Consider the following 19,711-nt stretch of genomic DNA (forward strand, 5'->3'; position numbering starts at 1 on the left):
TCCTCCATATCCTTCTCTCCCTGCCATGCCACCCTGCTGCAGAGGCCCTCACCTCAACCATGGAGCCATGCCGCTAGACTACATGTGGTTCACTTTGAGGTCCATATCACTGCAGTAGTAACCACTCTCCCAAACTAGCAGCACTGTCATAGTAGAATAGTCATAAACAGTGAGAGACACTAAGGACATCTAAAATGTCTTCAAGGGTATATCCAACAGACATGGTTTCTCTGTCATGTACAGTTACATGCCATAAGGGAATGCATGTAGTGATTGTAGTGGGTGTGAGAACAGGTGCTGAGATAATACAAAGCTAATACTGTTCCATCAAGGCTCATAATAGTCCCCCTCGTCCAATCCCCCCGTCCCCGGTACCACCTCTTTATTACCACAGACAGAGATGAGTAGCCTACATTGACTTCATAATCAGTTAATTAAAAAAAGAGACATATCCACACTGAACTGAACCCCACCAAATCTCTTCTGAGATAACTTTAACGGGAGCCATCATTAAAGCCTCACCAGACAGACTCTTCCCATCACTGCCTGTCTGAAACTAAAACAGACAAAGAGACTAATAACAGCCACCCTACACTACTCATTGGCACTATGACACTACCAGAGGATGACTGCTGGGGTTAGGCCTGAACTGTGGTATGCACTGACAGCTCCTAGTGGTAACCCAGGCCACTCCTCAGTGCCAAGATCAGACGCAGATGATGAATCAACTCCAACAAGACTGAAATGGATTTGTCTCAGTGTTTCTCCTTCAGGCACTTTCCTTTCGTCATAATCTGCCCATTTACAATTGAGAACTAAGATGTTCTCATAAGTCATTATAGAATGGTTATAACCGATTTTCAGACATCCTATTTTATTTAAAGAATAAACAGTATCATTTTGTGAAATAAATGTGCAAACAATCAGATTTGTTATGCTAGTATGTTCTTACGGAAAGAAGACTGATTTAAAATCAATCATGATGTAAAAGCTCTAGGCCTATATATGTTGATTATAAACACGGGAGAAAAGCTTGAAACACTCTAGGTCCAACTGTAGGATAATGGGTTTGGAAGTATCTTATAAAATGTTTTATGGTGGATTGTGAAAAGTGTCTGGTAAAATGTATGAGGGCTGGAAATTAAGTGTTGTAAATGATTGAATGGTAGATTGTGAAAATGTTCCTATTTGGTTAGGAGGGAACAGGTGTGTTCAATGAAAGGTAGTGAGCAGCTTTTTGATTAGATTGGTCAAGCGGAAATATTACCCCACTGTGTGTGTCTGCCTCTTTAGATGGACATACATGTGCAGACATTAAAGGCAGCAAAGATCCCTGAGGACTACTGTGAATATTTACATGTATGCCTGATGGTGGCTATATGGAGAAATTATAAATAGATGTCTGAGTCACTAAAAACCTACTTTATGCTAAACATGATAGGGAAAAAATATTTGATCCCCTGCTGATTTTGTACGTTTGCCCACTGACAAAGAAATGATCAGTCTATAATTTTAATGGTACGTTTATTTGAACAGTGAGAGACAGAATAACAACAAAAAAATCCAGAAAAACGCATGTCAAGAATGTTATAAATTGATTTGCATTTTAATGAGGGAAATAAGTATTTGACCCCCTCTCAATCAGAGAGATTTCTGGCTCCCAGGTGTCTTTTATACAGGTAACGAGCTGAGATTAGGAGCACACTCTTAAAGGGAGTGCTCCTAATCTCAGCTTGTTACCTGTATAAAAGACACCTGTCCACAGAAGCAATCAATCAATCAGATTCCAAACTCTCCACCATGGCCAAGACCAAAGAGCTCTCCAAGGATGTCAGGGACAAGATTGTAGACCTACACAAGGCTGGAATGGGCTACAAGACCATCACCAAGCAGCTTGGTGAGAAGGTGACAACAGTTGGTGCGATTATTCGCAAATGGAAGAAACACAAAAGAACTGTCAATCTCCCTCGGCCTGGGGCTCCATGCAAGATCTCACCTCGTGGAGTTGCAATGATCATGAGAACGGTGAGGAATCAGCCCAGAACTACACGGGAGGATCTTGTCAATGATCTCAAGGCAGCAGGGACCATAGTCACCAAGAAAACAATTGGTAACACACTATGCCGTGAAGGACTGAAATCCTGCAGCGCCCACAAGGTCCCCCTGCTCAAGAAAGCACATTAACATGCCCGTCTGAAGTTTGCCAATGAACATCTGAATGATTCAGAGGAGAACTGGGTGAAAGTGTTGTGGTCAGATGAGAACAAAATCAAGCTCTTTGGCATCAACTCAACTCGACGTGTTTGGAGGAGGAGGAATGCTGCCTATGACCCCAAGAACACCATCCCCACCGTCAAACATGGAGGTGGAAACATTATGCTTTGGGGGTGTTTTTCTGCTAAGGGGACAGGACAACTTCACCGCATCAAAGGGACGATGGACGGGGCCATGCACCATAAAATCTTGGGTGAGAACCTCCTTCCCTCAGCCAGGGCATTGAAAATGGGTCGTGGATGGGTATTCCAGCATGACAATGATCCAAAACACACGGCCAAGGCAACAAAGGAGTGGCTCAAGAAGAAGCACATTAAGGTCCTGGAGTGGCCTAGCCAGTCTCCAGACCTTAATCCCATAGAAAATCTGTGGAGGGAGTTGAAGGTTCGAGTTGCCAAATGTCAGCCTCGAAACCTCAATGACTTGGAGAAGATCTGCAAAGAGGAGTGGGACAAAATCCCTCCTGAGATGTGTGCAAACCTGGTGGCCAACTACAAGAAACGTCTGACCTCTATGATTGCCAACAAGGGTTTTGCTGCCAAGTACTAAGTCATGTTTTGCAGAGGGGTCAAATACTTATTTCCCTCATTAAAATCCAAATCAATTTATAACATTTTTGACATGCGTTTTTCTGGATTTTTTTGTTGTTATTCTGTCTCTCACTGTTCAAATAAACCTACCATTAAAATTATAGACTGATAATTTATTTGTCAGTGGGCAAACGTACAAAATCAGCAGGGGATCAAATACTTTTTCCCTTCACTGTACCTCCTGAGCATAACTCCCTTATATACTGAATATGGATTTTACTGTAGTTCAAATTTCACACAAAACAATGTAACCTATTCCTGAAACAATTATGAATCGGCTATTCTGTGATGAAATGGGGATCTCCATAGCCTACATCAGGTCATAGCCTATAATTATGTTCGAAATGGAAGGAAAACATTATTCACATTGTATAGGCTAGTGGTTGCTCTAGTGGTTTTTAAATTGTTGCTTTTTGTCAACACGTTAACGCACTACCCGACTCACAAAATATATAAGGGGAATTGGGAGATAAAAACTCGTGTTATCTCAACCTCATTCTATTTTACCACAATGCACGGACCGTGAAAATTGTCAGTTGTGGCAAAGAAAAGAACATATGTCTATCTCGATTGGAAGGAGCCAGAAAGACAGTTGGGTTGTCTTTAGCTACGTTTGGTGTCTGCATATACCTGCGCTGGAACGTGCTAAATTCTGACACTTTTGTATCTAAAGTTTTAGTCGGAAATAGAGCAAATGGCCAATGAGTAGTTTGCTGCGAACAAGCTCTAAAATGCTGTGATGGTTGGTCTATTCTACTGGCTGTTCCGCACGATTTGAAAATAATCACCGTGTCAGTTTCATCTTTCTTATGCAAAGTAGCTGTCTTTGAAGGCGGATCTTTTGGCAGGTTAGTCCAGGGCGGTGGCGACGATCAGCTCAAACGAGAAATGCCACCAACCACTCCAAACTGATTAGGTCTGTCTCCAGAGTGCTTCGTTAGGAATAGACCACAACTCTGTTTTAGTTTATAAGGTTACTACACCGTTTGCGTGGATTTATCGTACGCACTTAGCCTACCCAAACGCAGTGCAAGAGGAAGAACAATTTAGTTGAGTTGGTAAATATTGAAGTTATGACAGACTGGTTCCACTCGTGCTGCAGGACCTGATTTTAATGTCTATGTGCAGGACAGAAGCAGGAGGATTCCGTCCTGACGTTGTTGAAACTGAGGAGGACTGTCCCTAAACGCACTTTGAGAAGCGCTGGAACGTTTGTCAGGATCGGAACACTTTTATCCAATCAGAGAAAGAACCAAGGCAGACAGAAAAATAAATGGTGCGACGGACTAGACACAACTACCACAAATGCATTTAATCTCTTAATATGTTGGATTATTCTGGAACAAATTAATACACTTCAAAGCATGGACATTATGGTAAGCGACCATTATTTTGAGGGAAAATTATTCTCACTTTTTTTGGAATTGTCTCTGGAGTTAAATTCTAATCAAAGGAATTAGCCTACACGTTAAAAGGTGAAACGATGGTCTTTTCATAGACAATTGTGAGTTTTCATCCACAGTTTGGCACATTCATAAAACATAAGCTACAGAAAGCTTTTTAGTAGACCTTTCCTGTAGGAGACACAACTTCTGCTTTATCCTAAGAAGTGACATTTTATCTTCAATTGTTTGCCACTAAAAGGTTACAAGAGGACAGACTATGCATTCCACTGCTAAAAGGAGCCTTATCAATGTGCTGCTGGTCTGTCTGAGTGGTGGCTGCTCAGCCATTAGCTCCATAGACCCAGATCGGCCAGGTGAGGGGAGATGTCAACAGATTGTCATCCCCCTTTGTAAGGACATTGGCTACAACATGACAAGGATGCCCAATCTGATGGGCCATGAGGACCAGAATGAGGCAGCCATCAAGCTACATGAGTTTGCCCCGCTCATAGGGTTTGGATGCCACACTCACCTCAAGTTTTTTCTCTGTTCGCTGTATGCACCTATGTGCACGGAGCAGGTATCCACCCCCATCCCTGCCTGCAGAGTGATGTGTGAGCAGGCCAGGCAAAAGTGCTCCCCTATCATGGAGCAGTTCAACTTCCGCTGGCCTGACTCCCTGGACTGCTCCAGACTACCTACCAAAAATGACCCCAACAACCTCTGCATGGAGGCCCCCAACAACGGTTCAGACGAGCCCCCCAAAGGCTCCCACACCCAGCGTCCTGACTTCAGGCTTCATCGGCCCATGAAGGAGACGGAGAGCAAGGAGGCCTGCAGTAACCCAGGCAAGTTCCACTATGTACAGAAGAGTGAGTCCTGCGCCCCCAAGTGCTACCCCAAAGTGGATGTGTACTGGAGTCAGGGAGATAAGCAGTTCTCTCTGGTGTGGGTGGCTATCTGGTCCATCCTTTGCTTCATCTCCAGCTCATTCACTGTCCTCACCTTCCTTATCGACCCCCAGCGCTTCAAATACCCAGAGAGGCCCATCATTTTCCTCTCCATGTCCTACTGTGTCTACTCTGTGGGCTACCTGATCCGTCTGTTTGTGGGGGCAGACAGTATCGCCTGTGACCGGGACAGTGGGGTCCAGTACATCATCCAGGAGGGACTGGAAAGCACGGGCTGCACCATTGTCTTCCTCATCCTCTACTACTTCGGCATGGCCAGCTCTCTCTGGTGGGTCATCCTCACACTCACCTGGTTCCTGGCTGCAGGGAAGAAGTGGGGCCACGAGGCCATCGAGGCCAACAGCAGCTACTTCCACCTGGCGGCCTGGGCCATCCCGGCCATCAAGACCATCATGATCCTGGTGATGAGGAAGGTGGCGGGGGACGAGCTGACGGGGGTGTGCTACGTGGGCAGCATGGACGTGAAAGCTCTCACAGGCTTCGTGCTCATCCCACTCTCCTGCTACCTCATCATCGGCACCTCCTTCCTGCTGTCGGGCTTCGTGGCCCTGTTCCACATCCGCAAGATCATGAAGACGGAGGGGGAGAACACGGATAAACTGGAGAAGCTGATGGTGCGGATCGGAGTGTTCTCAGTCCTCTACACTGTACCTGCCACCTGCGTTATCGCCTGCTACTTCTATGAGAGGCTCAACATGGACTACTGGAGGAGGCTGGCCGTGGATCAGAAGTGTGTTGACAGCAGCAGGAACAATGCAGAGTCTGAGGAGTGTGGTATGAAGAGCTCCATCCCGGCTGTGGAGATCTTCATGGTTAAGATCTTCATGCTGTTAGTGGTGGGCATCACAAGTGGCATGTGGATCTGGACCTCAAAGACACTGCAGTCGTGGCAGAATGTATTTAGCAGGAAGCTGAAGAAGAGGACGAGGAGGAAGCCTGCCAGTGTGTTCACAAGCAGTGGGCCTTACGTCAAGCCTCACCCAGCACTCAAAGGGCACAGCACGAAGTATGAGCCTACCAGGCCCCCTCCTACATGCGTATGAGCTGGCGCTCTCACAGACAGTCTGCGAAACCAACACCCTTCTAAAGCCCTTACCTACAACAGACATTATAATCAGAGTGCCAACAAGAGACAACAATGTTCATATTTATTTTAAGTATATTTTTTCTTATCTTGATCCATCTCAAGCTACAAGGACAGCCTTTGTTTAAAAGATATGCTACTCCTGGAACCACTTATCCATTTAAGAACATGATATAGAAAAAAAAAATTTGTTTCCAAGACAAAGAAAGTGGAATAAACCATTTGGATGTGTCATGGAGTTGCTTGAATAATGTGCAATAAATGTTTTCCTTAGTGGCAAAAAAGACAGTACTGTAGAAACAGATTAAAGACAATGAAAAGACTCCACTGACAAAGGGAGTGAATGGTCTGGGAGATCGAGACCCTTTAGTGTTATGTTGTGTGACTTTTTAATGGAAATCAAGGCAGTCATACATGTTTGGACTGAAGTGAGAAAGCAGCTGTTGAAAGGGGCTCAGGACTACATGGACTGCCTATTGTAAAGCAAATTCATGCCACAAATAAATCAACAAGCACTGGGCATCGCAAAAGTTAATATTTGTACAGACAGTTTTCCTGTTGTTGTATCTTTGCTGTTTTATAGCACAAGGGAGCATTTGTATATATTTCTTAAAGTTCATGTTTTATAAAAAAAATTAATAAAACATTCCAGTTTTAAATGTCCTGAAATCTGGAATTGTATATTATAACTGTGTGGATTTTATCTGTCATGTGAATGAGTTCACCATGGGTTTTTACGAAAAGCACATTTCTCAATTTGTATGACAAATTATTACATTGGACATTTGAAGATAGTCATCACTTACCATTGATGTGAAGGTATGGGATATTTCAATCATCCACTGTGGTCTGAGCGTGTACTTGTGTGTGTGATAGTCCGTGCAGCCGTGCACACACTTGACTTACAGTATCTCTCTCTTTTGAGAGGTTTATGCTTTTAATTACATTGGTGTTTGAAGTTAGCCTTATGAATACTCAGACTTCTGTTGATACCTGATAGAATGGAGTGAGCTCTCAGTGAAGTACATACAGGATGTAGAAACAATGATATCTGTACATGTCTGTTTTAATTGTTGAGAAGGAAAGCATCATGGGTAATCCAGAGCCCACTCCCTCATAGCGCATTTATTAGAGTTGACTAATAGAAAAATGTTTGATGACATCAAAGAGATTATGAACAAAGCACTTTTATATTAGTGTAGAGTCATTTTTGAGAGTGAGGCTTTCATATTCCACTCCTATTAAAATGTATCTATTAACTTCCATGTTTCATACATAATCTATAAGGAAACAAAGGCTTTTATGTTTGTTTGGTCTGATATGATCCTCTCACAAATAACCTCTCACTCAAAGAACTCACTCAAGTCAGGCTTTGATTATGTTATTGAGATGATCAGTCCACTGCTTTAATGGGATTTCTCTAATTACAGTTATGCTCACACTTCTGTAGGCCTATAGATGAACATCTATGCAGTTAAGTTGAGATAACACAAAGACAATGATTTAGTTTTTGTGCTTTTTTGTCAGGCCACTGATTCAGTCACGTGTTTTCATGCATGTGTGTTTTAGGGATGGGGGTTATGCAATAATCCTACAGTCATTCAGGACAGGATTAGGCAGTTTGAAGGGTCTGGCTTTGAGAAGAGGATAACTGTAAACAAAATAAACTGTCTGTCATCTACCCTCCTCTTATCACCCAGGCATAGTGATATTTCTTTAAAGAAACATCTGGCCTGGATTTCAGGCTATCGTATTGACTGAGACCAGTTTTCAATAGCATGGTAGGCTATTGACTGAAACAAATATATCCGTTAGCGTACTAATTTGGGTGGGGGTTAAATGCTCTCACACTGTAAACGATTATGTAAACAGACCATCATTGTAAATAAGAATTTGTTCTTAAATGACTTGCCTGGGTAAATAAAGGTTAAATAACATTCAGGGCACATCCCCTTCAAACTACAAATCCATTCTGGAGCGGAAGCCACACTAATATGAGCTCAGCTACCCTCTGGGTTTTGTCTTTAGGATTTAGAGAGGTTACCAAATGGGTAGAATGTCATTCTAATGTGAGGGTACGTTTTAGCCTATTAGCCTTGAATACTCAACTACCAGCACTGAATTACCCAATTCCATTAGGTCATACCATAATAGACAATTTCAGAAAACACCAAAAAACAAGGATCATTGTGCACCTTCATTTTAACTTTAAGGTTATGTGGCTTTAATATGCATGAGAAGAACTCCCAGACCCAGGTATAATAATGTTGCAGGTTGAGTGTAAATATGTGCTCTCCCCTGAAGGCATTCAAGTTCCAGCATCAGCCCAACCCAAAATTAAAGCAGTGTCTATTGATACTCTGTGTTACGGAAAAAGTGAGTGTTTTCGAGGGCTTCAACGGAGGCCACCTGGATAACAGCCCCCAAGGTGTCTGGAAAAGCTGTAAATATGACAGTTACCACCCTCTTCCTCTGGAGCGTATGCTTCTAAGTTACTCTTTTCTTTTCAAAGAGAAACACTCTGAAGTATGTGAGCAAGGGCACAGTAGTGTCAGCCCAAAATGTTTTGGAATAGACTACACATGCTTCTGAATTTTGATAAAGGAAAATGGAAGACCATGTTTCTCTGAGGTAGATTTCTTGTTTTCAAGACACTATATCACAGATTATTAGACCTGCTATTCCTCATCGCTGCCATTGTTTTCCCCTAGCAGTGCAAAGGCTTTATGGGTCTGGAGCTATGATTTAATCAGCCAAGTGGCTCATTAGATAATGTGTGTGTCACATGGCCCTCTCATAGCCCAGTTGTTGTCCCTAGTGATGGTTTGGTAGACAGCATGTTTTGTTTGTCCCAGTGGGGAATCTGGCAGCCGGCATGTGACTGTGGCTGAGGGTCTTCAGATCACCATATCTCAAAGGCAGACCATGGCCCCAATCTGAAAGGCCTCACTCACCCCCCACAGCCCCTCTCACACTCACTCTCTCATTCTCTCACCCTTTGCTTCCTCGCAACTTTTCATCTCAACAACTCTCCTGCTAATATGACACTCACATACTGTAGTTCTCTACAGCAGCAGTCTTTTGGGGGAAGTGTAAAAGTGTTTGACAAAAGAGACTGGAGTTTCTGCTTGTGATCAGCTTACCCACTGGGCACAAACTGTTTGAATCAACGTTGTTTCAACGTAATATGTCAACGTATTGTGACTTGAAATCTACAGGAAAATACATTGGATTTGAAAAAAGTAATCAATGTCGTTTTGTGGTTGAAATTTCAACCACAGGATTATGTCATCATGGTAACCAAATTTCAACATAGACAAACCTTCTATAAAATATGTTGAATTTGTACCTTTATAATATAATATGCCATTTAGCAGACACTTTTATCCAAAGCGACTTACAGTCATGCGTGCATACATTTTTGTGTATGGGTGGTCCCGGGGATCGAACCCACTACCTTGGCGTTACAAGCGCCGTGCTCTACCAGCTGAGCTACAGAGGACCACAAACAACCTCAGATATTCAACTTTATTCATTTTACATTTAAGTCATTTAGCAACTTACAATTAGTGCATTCATCTTAAGATAGCTAGGTGAGACAACACATCACAATCGTATCAAGTATCATATGATGCAAAACGCAACATCATATGATGCAAAATGTATCATACTGGCTGTATTTCTGTATTTTGAAAGTTATATGTCTTGAAAAGTTGATTGCTGCCATTCAAAACATTTTGGGACTATGTCAACAATGGACTAATACCAAAAGATAGTTTGGGGGTAGTTTTCCTTTAAGAATACTCTTCAAAGAGCACCTCCTACTGGATAATCTACCATTTGGTCTCCCATCCAGGGTTTTAACCAAGCCAAGCGCTGCTATTACCAATGTGCTATCATGAGAATGATTGTTGAGAGATCTCCACTTAAAAACTAAATTGATTCACTGTTGCTATTGAAGTCATTCCAAAGGTAGGTTTAACAGAGCAAATGAAATATTACCATACTTTAGTCAGTCATCAACAGCTTTTTCTTAAAATCAACATAAATAGACAATACAACAGGCCTAGGGTTTCAAGCTCTGGTTGATTTGAAATGTAATGATGTTTAGTGATATTGAATTGTGTTTGGTTGTCATTGCAAGCAAATATCAACATTTGAAGAACATCTTCTGCTTGGATAGTTCCATCTGTGCCACTGACTTAGTCTGGCTTTAATTCCAATTTATCTACAAATTAATAATTGATATGTTTGATTCACGTCTCCATCTCAAACAAAGATCAACGTTAAAGAATAGGACTAAATCAAACTTTATTAAGTCCATGTAAAGTTAAATTTGAAATCCTATTCTTTAACTTAGATTTTTAGTTGAGATGGAGATGTGAATTCAACATATCAATTATAAATTTGTTGACAAAATGGAGTTAAAGCTAGACTAAGTCAGTGGCACAGATGGAACTATCCAAGCAGAAGATAAATATCCTTCAAATGTTGATATTTGTTTGCGTTGACAACCAAACACAATTCAATATCACTTTTGAAATACAATAAATAGCCTTGCCGACAAGTTAACAAATGGTATGCGGCGGCAGGTAGCTTAGTGGTTAAGAGCGTTGTGCCAGTAACCGAAAGGTCGCTGGTTCTAATCCCCGAGCAGACTAGGTGAAAAATCTGTCGATGTGCCCTTGAGCAAGGCACTTAACCCTAATTGCTCCTGTAAGTCGCTCTGGATAAGAGCGTCTGCTAAATAACAACAAAACAAAAACAAGAACAAGTATGTTGGATTCACGTATCCAACTCAACCAAAAATAAAAGTTACAAAATGGGATTAAACCAGTGGCTCAGATGGAACTATCCTAGCAGTAGATCCAGCTCCTAATTTTTTTATATACAGTGCCCTCCACTATTATTGGCACCCCTGTTTAAGATGTGGTCGAGGACTTCCAAAAATTCTCCTTTTTTTTTAAACAACATGATGCATGACCCAAATGCAAAAAAATTGAAAAATCCAACCTTTTATTTAAGTACATTACTTTGGTGGTAAAAAAAAAAATCACACATTTAGAAAAAAAAAAACTTGAAATCATGTGTCCCACAATTATTGGCACCCCTAACAATTCCACTGAAAATTGTAATTGATTTTTTTTTAAATATATTTTTCTGTAGTTGCTAAAGTTGGTCAGGGTATCTAGGAACTTTTAATTAGTAATTCATGACTTCCTGTTTCCCTGGGGTATAAATATGACGTGACACAGAGGCCTAATTCTCTTACCCATTTGTCAACATGGCAAAGACAAGAGAACACACCATTCAAGTAAGGCAGATTTGTGTCGACCTTCATAAGTCAGGCAATGGCTACAAGAAAATAGCCACTCGCCTTAACTTGCCCGTATCTACAGTCAGAGGAATCATTAAGAAGTTTAAAACAACTGGAACAGTGACAAACAAGGCTGGAAGAGGTCCCAAGTTTATCTTGCCACAACGCACAGTGAGGAGGATGGTAAGAGAAGTAAAAAAAAGTCCTAAGCTCACTGTCACAGAATTGCATCAAAGAGTGGCATCTTGGGGTCACAAAGTCTCCAAAACAACCCTCAGACGCTCTCTACATGCCAACAAGCTGTTTGGGAGGCATGCAAGGAAAACGCCTTTTCTCACTAACACTCACAAACGTAAACGTCTGGAGTTTGCTAAGCGGCACTGGGACTTCAACTGGGATCGTGTGCTTTGGTCAGATGAGACTAAGATTGAGCTTTTTGGCAACAAACACTCTAAGTGGGTCTGGCGTAAAACAAAAGATGAGTATGCCGAAAGCACCTCATGCCCACCGTGAAGTATGGTGGAGGATCTGTGATGCTGTGGGCCTGTTTCTCTTCCAAAGGCCATGGGAACCTTGTTAGGGTGCATGGCATTATGAACGCTTTGAACTACCAGGACATTTTAAATAAAAACCTGATGGCCTCTGCCAGAAAGCTGAAGATGGGTCGTCATTGGGTCTTTCAGCAGGATAATGATCCAAAACATGTGGCAAAATCTACACAAAAATGGTTCAGCAGTCACAAACTCAAGGTCCTCCCATGGCCATCTCAGTCCCCAGACCTCAACCCAATCGAAAACCTGTGGGGCGAGCTAAAGAGGAGAGTGCATAAGAGAGGACCCAGGACACTGGATGATCTAGAAAGATTGTGCAAAGAAGAATGGTCAAAGATCCCTCTCTCTGTGTTCTCCAATCTTGTGAAATGTTATAGGAGGAGATTAAGTGCTGTCTTGTTGGCAAAAGGGGGTTGTACAAAGTATTAACATCAGGGGTGCCAATAATTGTGGGACACATGATTTCAAGTTTTTTATTTTCTAAATGTGTGATTATTTTTTTTTTACACCAAAGTAATGTACTTAAATAAAAGGTTGGATTTGTCTCTTTTTTTGCATTTGGGTTCTATGTTGTTTAAAAAAAAGGAGAATTTTTGGAAGTCCTCGACCACATCTTAAACAGGGGTGGCAATAATTGTGGAGGGCACTGTATTTGGTCGTCGCAGGTATGTGGAGATCTTCACAATTGCTGTTATATTCGCAGGTTGACATTTGTTGTTAGGAGTCATGTTCTGGGGGCAGAACTGAGCGGATTCCACTTAGATAGGCTAGGGTAGAGTAAAGGGTAGGGTTAGGTTAGGTTTAAAAACAGATTTTATGATTTTGTGGCTGTGTCAGCTAGTGACCACTCTGCAGAGCTGCCTCTAGAACAAGATTCATAACGAAAAACGTTAACCTGCGTTATAATTTGCACAGAATCTTGAGCGGCATTGATCACTTGCACCATGACTTTTAATTTAAACTCCACTGCAATCCAGGTCATTTGGTGCTGTTATTAGATGAAGCACAGTGATACATTAATCTGTTGTATAAATAAACAAAACATCTGACATTGTATTCCCATTTTAACTTTCCTGTTTGTTGTAAATTGTTGAAAGCGCAGCGATAGACATTTGTGTGACAACTAAACAAAAAATCAGACATTGTTTTTCCATTGAAATTTGGTTTTGCTTTTAGATGGTTGAAAGCATAGTGATAACACATTGGAAATTCAACTAACTTTTGGCTTTCTTTTTGAGTGGGTGAATATACGGTAGGTTGTAATCTCATTGATCAACATCTCAATCAAATATTACCCAATTATCCACATTGAAATGACGTGGTGTGCCCAGTGGGTACTTGAAAGTATCAAACCTTTGATACTAACTTAATTTAATTGAAACTGACTGGTTTTCCACAAGTTGGGATGGCAGATGGTAGTATTTTCACATTGTGTAATTGAGATGATGTTAAGCGTCTTTGTGTGGCCGGGTGCTGTAAATATACAGTTAATGTGACATAACAGGCCTTCTGGAAGCAAGTCTCTGACGATCAATGACTCACATTCAGGGAGGGGAAAACCAGCAGGGTAACATCATCACTTCAGCTGATCCCTTAACACCAGCACATCAAGTCAAGATATAGTCATACACCTATAAAAACGATGACCAAATTCCTATTCCCTTGCCCCCACGCATATTGTGTAGCTTTTCTCCCATTGTATATGAAGGTGAGGTGGAACCAGAATTCTGCCTCTCTACCTGTGCATTGGCTGCTGCTGCTGCTAGTAGTCATAAAGTGCTCTGGCACGGTGACATAAATCAGGCTGTCTGGTTGACTGGTTGACTGGCGGTGAGGCAGCTTCCCTTTTATCAGGCTTTCTGAGGACGCCCCATGTCCTCATCCTCAGCTGCCCAAGCAGCACCTGTTTACCAGTCCAGGCCTGTCTGTGGGAGTGCAGTACTCAGCTCTTCTCTCTCTCTCTCTCTCTCTCTCTCTCTCTCTCTCTCTCTCTCTCTCTCTCTCTCTCTGTCTGTCTCTCTGTATCTCTGTATCTCTGTCTTGCACCCATTACACACACACACACAAAGGAATTTGTCTCTAGCTAGGGGGGAGCTCTCCCAACATGTAAGCTCCTGATGCACTAAAACAAATGTAAAGGTTTGTTTTATCTTTGAGGAGTGAACCCTGGCACTTCTCCCACTCATTTAACAACAGCAACAAATATACATAATTTGCCACTTGTAGAGCTGCCCTTCCATTGGCTTTGGTGGGAAAGAAAAGGAACAGTGTACAGAATAAAAGTGATCTTGTTAAAAAAATATATAAAAAAATACCTTAATAAAGGTCTAGACATATCTACAATGGCTGGTAGTAGGATAAGGATATTTTTGCAAAAAGTCCTATTATCATTCTCCACATCCATAGCAAACACACACACATACCTCCGTTTGCATTTGGGCTGCAGGAGAGGCAATGTTCCCCCTGACTATTGAAGGTGAGGGTAATTACATGTGTTTGATAGTAGCTTTGGTTAGAAAGTGAGCTGAATATGTTTATTTGCATGTTTAGGAGCGAATGAGGTAGAGATCAGGCAGATTAGTGTTAATTTAGACAGACCTCTGTTGACAGCCTGGTCTCATAGACTAGACGTAATATAGTACATGTAAATATGTGACACTCAAATCCTAAACTTAACCTTAATCCTAACCTCTAACCCCTAGCCTAGCTAACATTAGCCAGCTAGCTAACATTAGCCACCTAGCTCGATTTTGTAACATATCATACGTTTAGCAAATGTATAACATATAGTAAATTTTTCACAAATTAAAATAAAATAAATCTAATCAAATAAAATGTATTGGTCACATACACATGGTTAGCAGATGTTATTGCGAGTGTAGCGAAATGCTTGTGCTTCTAGTTCCTACTGTGCAGCAATATCTAGCAAGTAATATCTAACAGTACCATAACAAAACCTAATACACACAAATCTAAGGAAAGGAATGGAATAGGAATAAGATGCAATAGATAGTACAGAATACAGTATATACATATGCGATGGGAATGTAAGATATGTAAACATTATTAAAGTGGCATTCTTCAAGTGACTAGTGTTCCTTTTATTAAAGTGGCCAGTGATTTTCAAGTCTGTATGTAGGCAGCATCCTCTCTTTGCTAGTGATGGCTGTTTAACAGTCTGAAGGCCTTGAGATATAAGCTGTTTTTCAGTCTCTCTGTTCCAGCTTTCATGCACCTGTACTTACCTCACCTTCTGGATGATAGCGGGGTGAACAGGCAGTGGCTCGGGTGGTAGTTGTCCTTGATTATCTTTTTGGCCTTCCTGTGACATCGGGTGCTGTAGGTGTCCTGGAGGGCAGGTAGTTTGCCCCCGGTGATGCATTGTGCAGACCGCACCACCCTCTGGAGAGCCCTGCGGTTGTGGGCGGTGCAGTTGCCGTACCTGGTGGTGATACAGCCCGACAGTGTGATGGGTGAGTTGAAGGAGTCAGGCACAGGAGGGTAAATCACAGAATAACAGGATTTATTCCGGAAAACAGAGTTACGCAGTAATGCGTCAAAACAGTCCAGTGCGCAAAACAGGCGCACTGGAACCAACAAGGTACACGGGGAAAATAACCTGGTGATACAAAATAAAAGGAGCTCCACCGAGCTTCACTATCCTCACAATAAACAATCACACACAAAGACAAGGGGGCAGAGGGAACACTTATACAGGTACTGATGAGGGGTGTGTGTAATGAACAAGACAAAACCAATGGAATGATGAAATAAGGAGCGGCAGTGGCTAGAAGGCCGGTGACGACGAACGCCGAAGCCTGCCCGAACAAGGAGAGGTGGCAGCTTCGGAGGGAGTCGTGACAGACAGGATGCTCTCAATTGTGCATCTGTAAAAGTTTGTGAGGGTTTTAGGTGACAGGCCAAATTTTCCAGCCTCCTGAGGTTGCAGAGACGCTGTTGCTCCTTCTTCACCACACTGTCTGTGTGGGTGGACCATTTCAGTTTGTCAATGATATGTACGCCGAGGATCTTAAAACTTTCCACCTTCTCCACTGCTGTCCCGTCGATGTGGATAGGGGGGTACTCCCTCTGCTGTTTCCTGAAGTCCACGATCATCTCATTTGTTTGTAATGGAGATCCACAAATGAATACGGAACGTAACATATCATACTAAATGGAGCATCTCAGATTTACTTACAGAATAATATGAAATTCTCTGAGACCAGGTTGCTAGTCTGCTGTCAGCTGGAAGCAGGGTGTTTGCCATGGTGATTTAGCAGCGCCAGATTGTGACGCTCTAATCTGCCACCTTCCTAATCTTCACAGCAAAGTGCTCAGATAATAAAACCATCAGAATTCCAGCATTGCCCGGTGGAGGGGATGGGTTCCCTCTCTCTGAACGCATTCCCTCTCACACAAATACACACATATGCACATACAGTCATATTGAATGTAATGGGAGTGCTATTTTCTTCCCTTTGTCTTTAGTGCATTGGTGCATTGGAATGTAGTCACTGTATGATGCCTATTGTGATTACTGAACAAATCCTTCCCCATGCAAACTTTCAAGGAATGTCTGTGTGTGTGTGTGTGTGTGTGTGTGTGTGTGTGTGTGTGTGTGTGTGTGTGTGTGTGTGTGTGTGTGTGTGTGTGTGTGTGTGTGTGTGTGTGTGTGTGTGTGTGTGTGTGTGTGTGTGCACGCGTGCGTGCGTGCGTGATGTTGGCAAGGCAGTGAGAGGATTGATGGCAAAAGATGCAGGGGTGGAGGGAGCAAGCACACCAGGAGACTGTCAGTATGTTTGTGTACATTTGGGAGTGTTTGTGTGTTTGTGTTTGTATGTGTGTGTACATTTGGGAGTGTTTTTGTGTGAGAAAGATATATAGGGAGAGAACAGAGCGAGAGGGATGATGGTGGAACTGGCAGCGCTCAGGAACACCGCTGAGAGAGAATGCCTGTTGTTCAAAGACACTCTCAACAAACTTAACAAAGAAAGATGTCTCAGAGGGGGAGCATATGAATGGAAACTACACAATCAACTGTCACATAAACTTGTGGAAAACATCTCGGCCTCACTACCAGAACATATACAGATATTCTACAACATTTTACAAAACTAGATTCTGTATCAGTTCCAAAACAACATTATGTACAGCATATAACACATATAGGAATAAATGTGTTCTTGTCATTGTATATAACCATAAGTGTGCCAAATCCTGTTTCCCGCTATGTGAAGTATCTATATTTTTACTCCATGACAACAAATGTATAGTTTACTGTAATTGGTCTGTTCTCATTTTCACCTTCCAGGTCTGGTACATGCAACATATGTGTTTCTGTCCACAAGGATTGTATTAAGTGGTGCAATCAGAACCTGCCTGTATCCCTGGAGTGTTCCTTTTTTTCTGGGGAAAGTAGTTAATTTAAACTGGCATGTACAACACATAACATGTGTTACCCCTCAGTGGTTCCGTAGTTTACTCTAGGCAGTGACAGGACTGGAAGAAATGTAGGCCAAACACAGAACAATGACCAAGGAGTTGATAAATGGCTTTATTGTTTTGTTTCTTACTGTATCTGATACCAGATACATTCAAAGGAACATGTGTTCCTTTGAATAATCAAGTTAAAGCCTGGGAAGGGGATCTCAGTTTCCCAAACACTGAGGTTGACCCTGATTGCATGGTCCTGATAGTGGTAATGAGAGTGATGACAAGTGGGTAATCTACAGAGTGAGGAGGTCAGAAGCCACTTATCTGCCCCTAGTGGAAAATCCAGGCCCACTTAAAGTCTGTCTGGGCGACAGCTGTCTTAAGTGAGAGAGGCCCACAGGCATGCCCACTGCATTCTAGAACCCCAGTGTACTGTAAACGCTCCATGAAAGCATGCAGCACGCTCAACTTTAATCTCAATGTCTACTTGTTTACAACATATTTCATTTGCATATTAGTGTTTGTGGGTTCACAAATACAAGCGACATTGAAGTGATGTGCTAAACATAGCTCTCAGCATTTGATCGTTATATCAGGGCATGGGCAACATTTTCAATCAAGGCTAGACACAAAACAACATGACAAACAGCCTCTGATTTAGTTATTCAAAGGATAGAATAGTGTGCAGAGAAATTAAATCAAACTCCTCTCAATTGTTCATCTGAAGGTGGGGATTGAAATGATGGAAGCAGAGATGGATGAGCTCTCATTAAGTGTTGTTTTACTTAAGAATATAGGCCTTGGAGCTGAATTAACTAAGTGGCTGGAGCAAGTCAGCAGAGGTCAGGGAGGATATTGAAGGGCTCCCATGAGAGCCGGACACTTTTGAGGATATTCAAGGATTTGACCCGGTGACAACAGGGATGTCACTAAGGGTAAGACAGCATTACTTCTCCTTATTGTGCCTATGCCAAAAAGCAGAGGGGTCTCCAAGTCTTTGTCATAGTCACGTCGGTACATTCTCCCTTTCTTCCTCTCTTTCTTCCTTTTCCCGCTGTCATTCTTTCCTGCTGCCTCACCAAGGCCCTGGAAAAGGGAGATTTCTGTCCACTGACAATGCTTACTGAGTCACAGACATCCACGTATGTATACAGACACACAGGCCGTTGTAAGGTTCTGTATTTATTTTCTTAGTCAACCTTGTGTTCTTGTACGTAGTCCTGTTTCTTTGTGTTCTTGAACGTAGCCCTGTCTTTCATTTTTGTTCATTGATTTCACCTGTGTTAGTTACTCACCTGGTCTCATCAGCTCCTTATTTAGTTCAGTTCTTTCTGTTTGTGCCTTGTGAGGTATTGTTCGTTTTGACTCTACTAAGCCTAGCTCGTTTGTGAGAACCAGTTATAGCCTTCAGTCCTAGTTTTTGATTCTCCTGCCTGTTTGCATTTTCATTTACATTTTCGTCATTTAGCAGACGCTCTTATCCAGAGCGACTTACAAATTGGTGCATTCACCTTATGATAGCCAGTGGGACAACCACTTTACAATATATCTAAAAATATATATTTTTTTAGGGGTGGGGTAGGGGGAGGGTAGAAGGATTAATTTTATCCTATCCCAGGTATTCCTTAAAGAGTTAGGGTTTCAAGTGTCTCCGGAAGGTGGTGAGTGACTCCGCTGTCCTGGCGTCGTGAGGGAGCTTGTTCCACCATTGGGGTGCCAGAGCAGCGAACAGTTTTGACTGGGCTGAGCGGGAACTGTGCTTCCGCAGGTAGGGGGGCCAGCAGGCCAGAGGTGGATGAACGCAATGCCCTCGTTTGGGTGTAGGGACTGATCAGAGCCTGAAGGTACAGAGGTGCCGTTCCCCTCACAGCTCCGTAGGCAAGCACCATGGTCGTGTAGCAGATGCGGGCTTCAACTGGAAGCCAGTGGAGTGTGCGGAGGAGCAGGGTGACGTGAGAGAACTTGGGAAGGTTGAACACCAGACGGGCTGCAGCGTTGTAGGGGTTTAATGGCACAGGCAGGGAGCCCAGCCAACAGCGAGTTGCAGTAATCCAGACGGGAGATGACAAGTGCCTGGATTAGGACCTGTGCCGCTTCCTGTGTAAG

At 42.5% G+C, this 19,711-nt stretch overlaps 1 protein-coding gene across 1 annotated transcript; it reads left to right on the top strand.

Moving 5' to 3' along the window:
* Nucleotides 1-3,673: 3,673 nt before the first annotated feature.
* On the top strand, nucleotides 3,674-6,990 carry LOC121584780 (frizzled-10). Its single transcript, XM_041900890.2, has one exon. It carries the CDS (start codon nucleotides 4,527-4,529, stop codon nucleotides 6,261-6,263), a length of 1,737 nt encoding a protein of 578 aa, XP_041756824.1. The 5' UTR covers nucleotides 3,674-4,526; the 3' UTR covers nucleotides 6,264-6,990.
* Nucleotides 6,991-19,711: the final 12,721 nt, after the last annotated feature.

This window comes from Coregonus clupeaformis, chromosome 16 (assembly GCF_020615455.1).
Source record: "Coregonus clupeaformis isolate EN_2021a chromosome 16, ASM2061545v1, whole genome shotgun sequence".
Lineage (NCBI taxonomy): Eukaryota > Metazoa > Chordata > Actinopteri > Salmoniformes > Salmonidae > Coregonus > Coregonus clupeaformis.

Bases quoted from the DNA above. Each gene is read 5' to 3' on its own strand.
- LOC121584780 (XM_041900890.2), top strand. From the start codon at position 4,527: ATGCATTCCACTGCTAAAAGGAGCCTTATCAATGTGCTGCTGGTCTGT.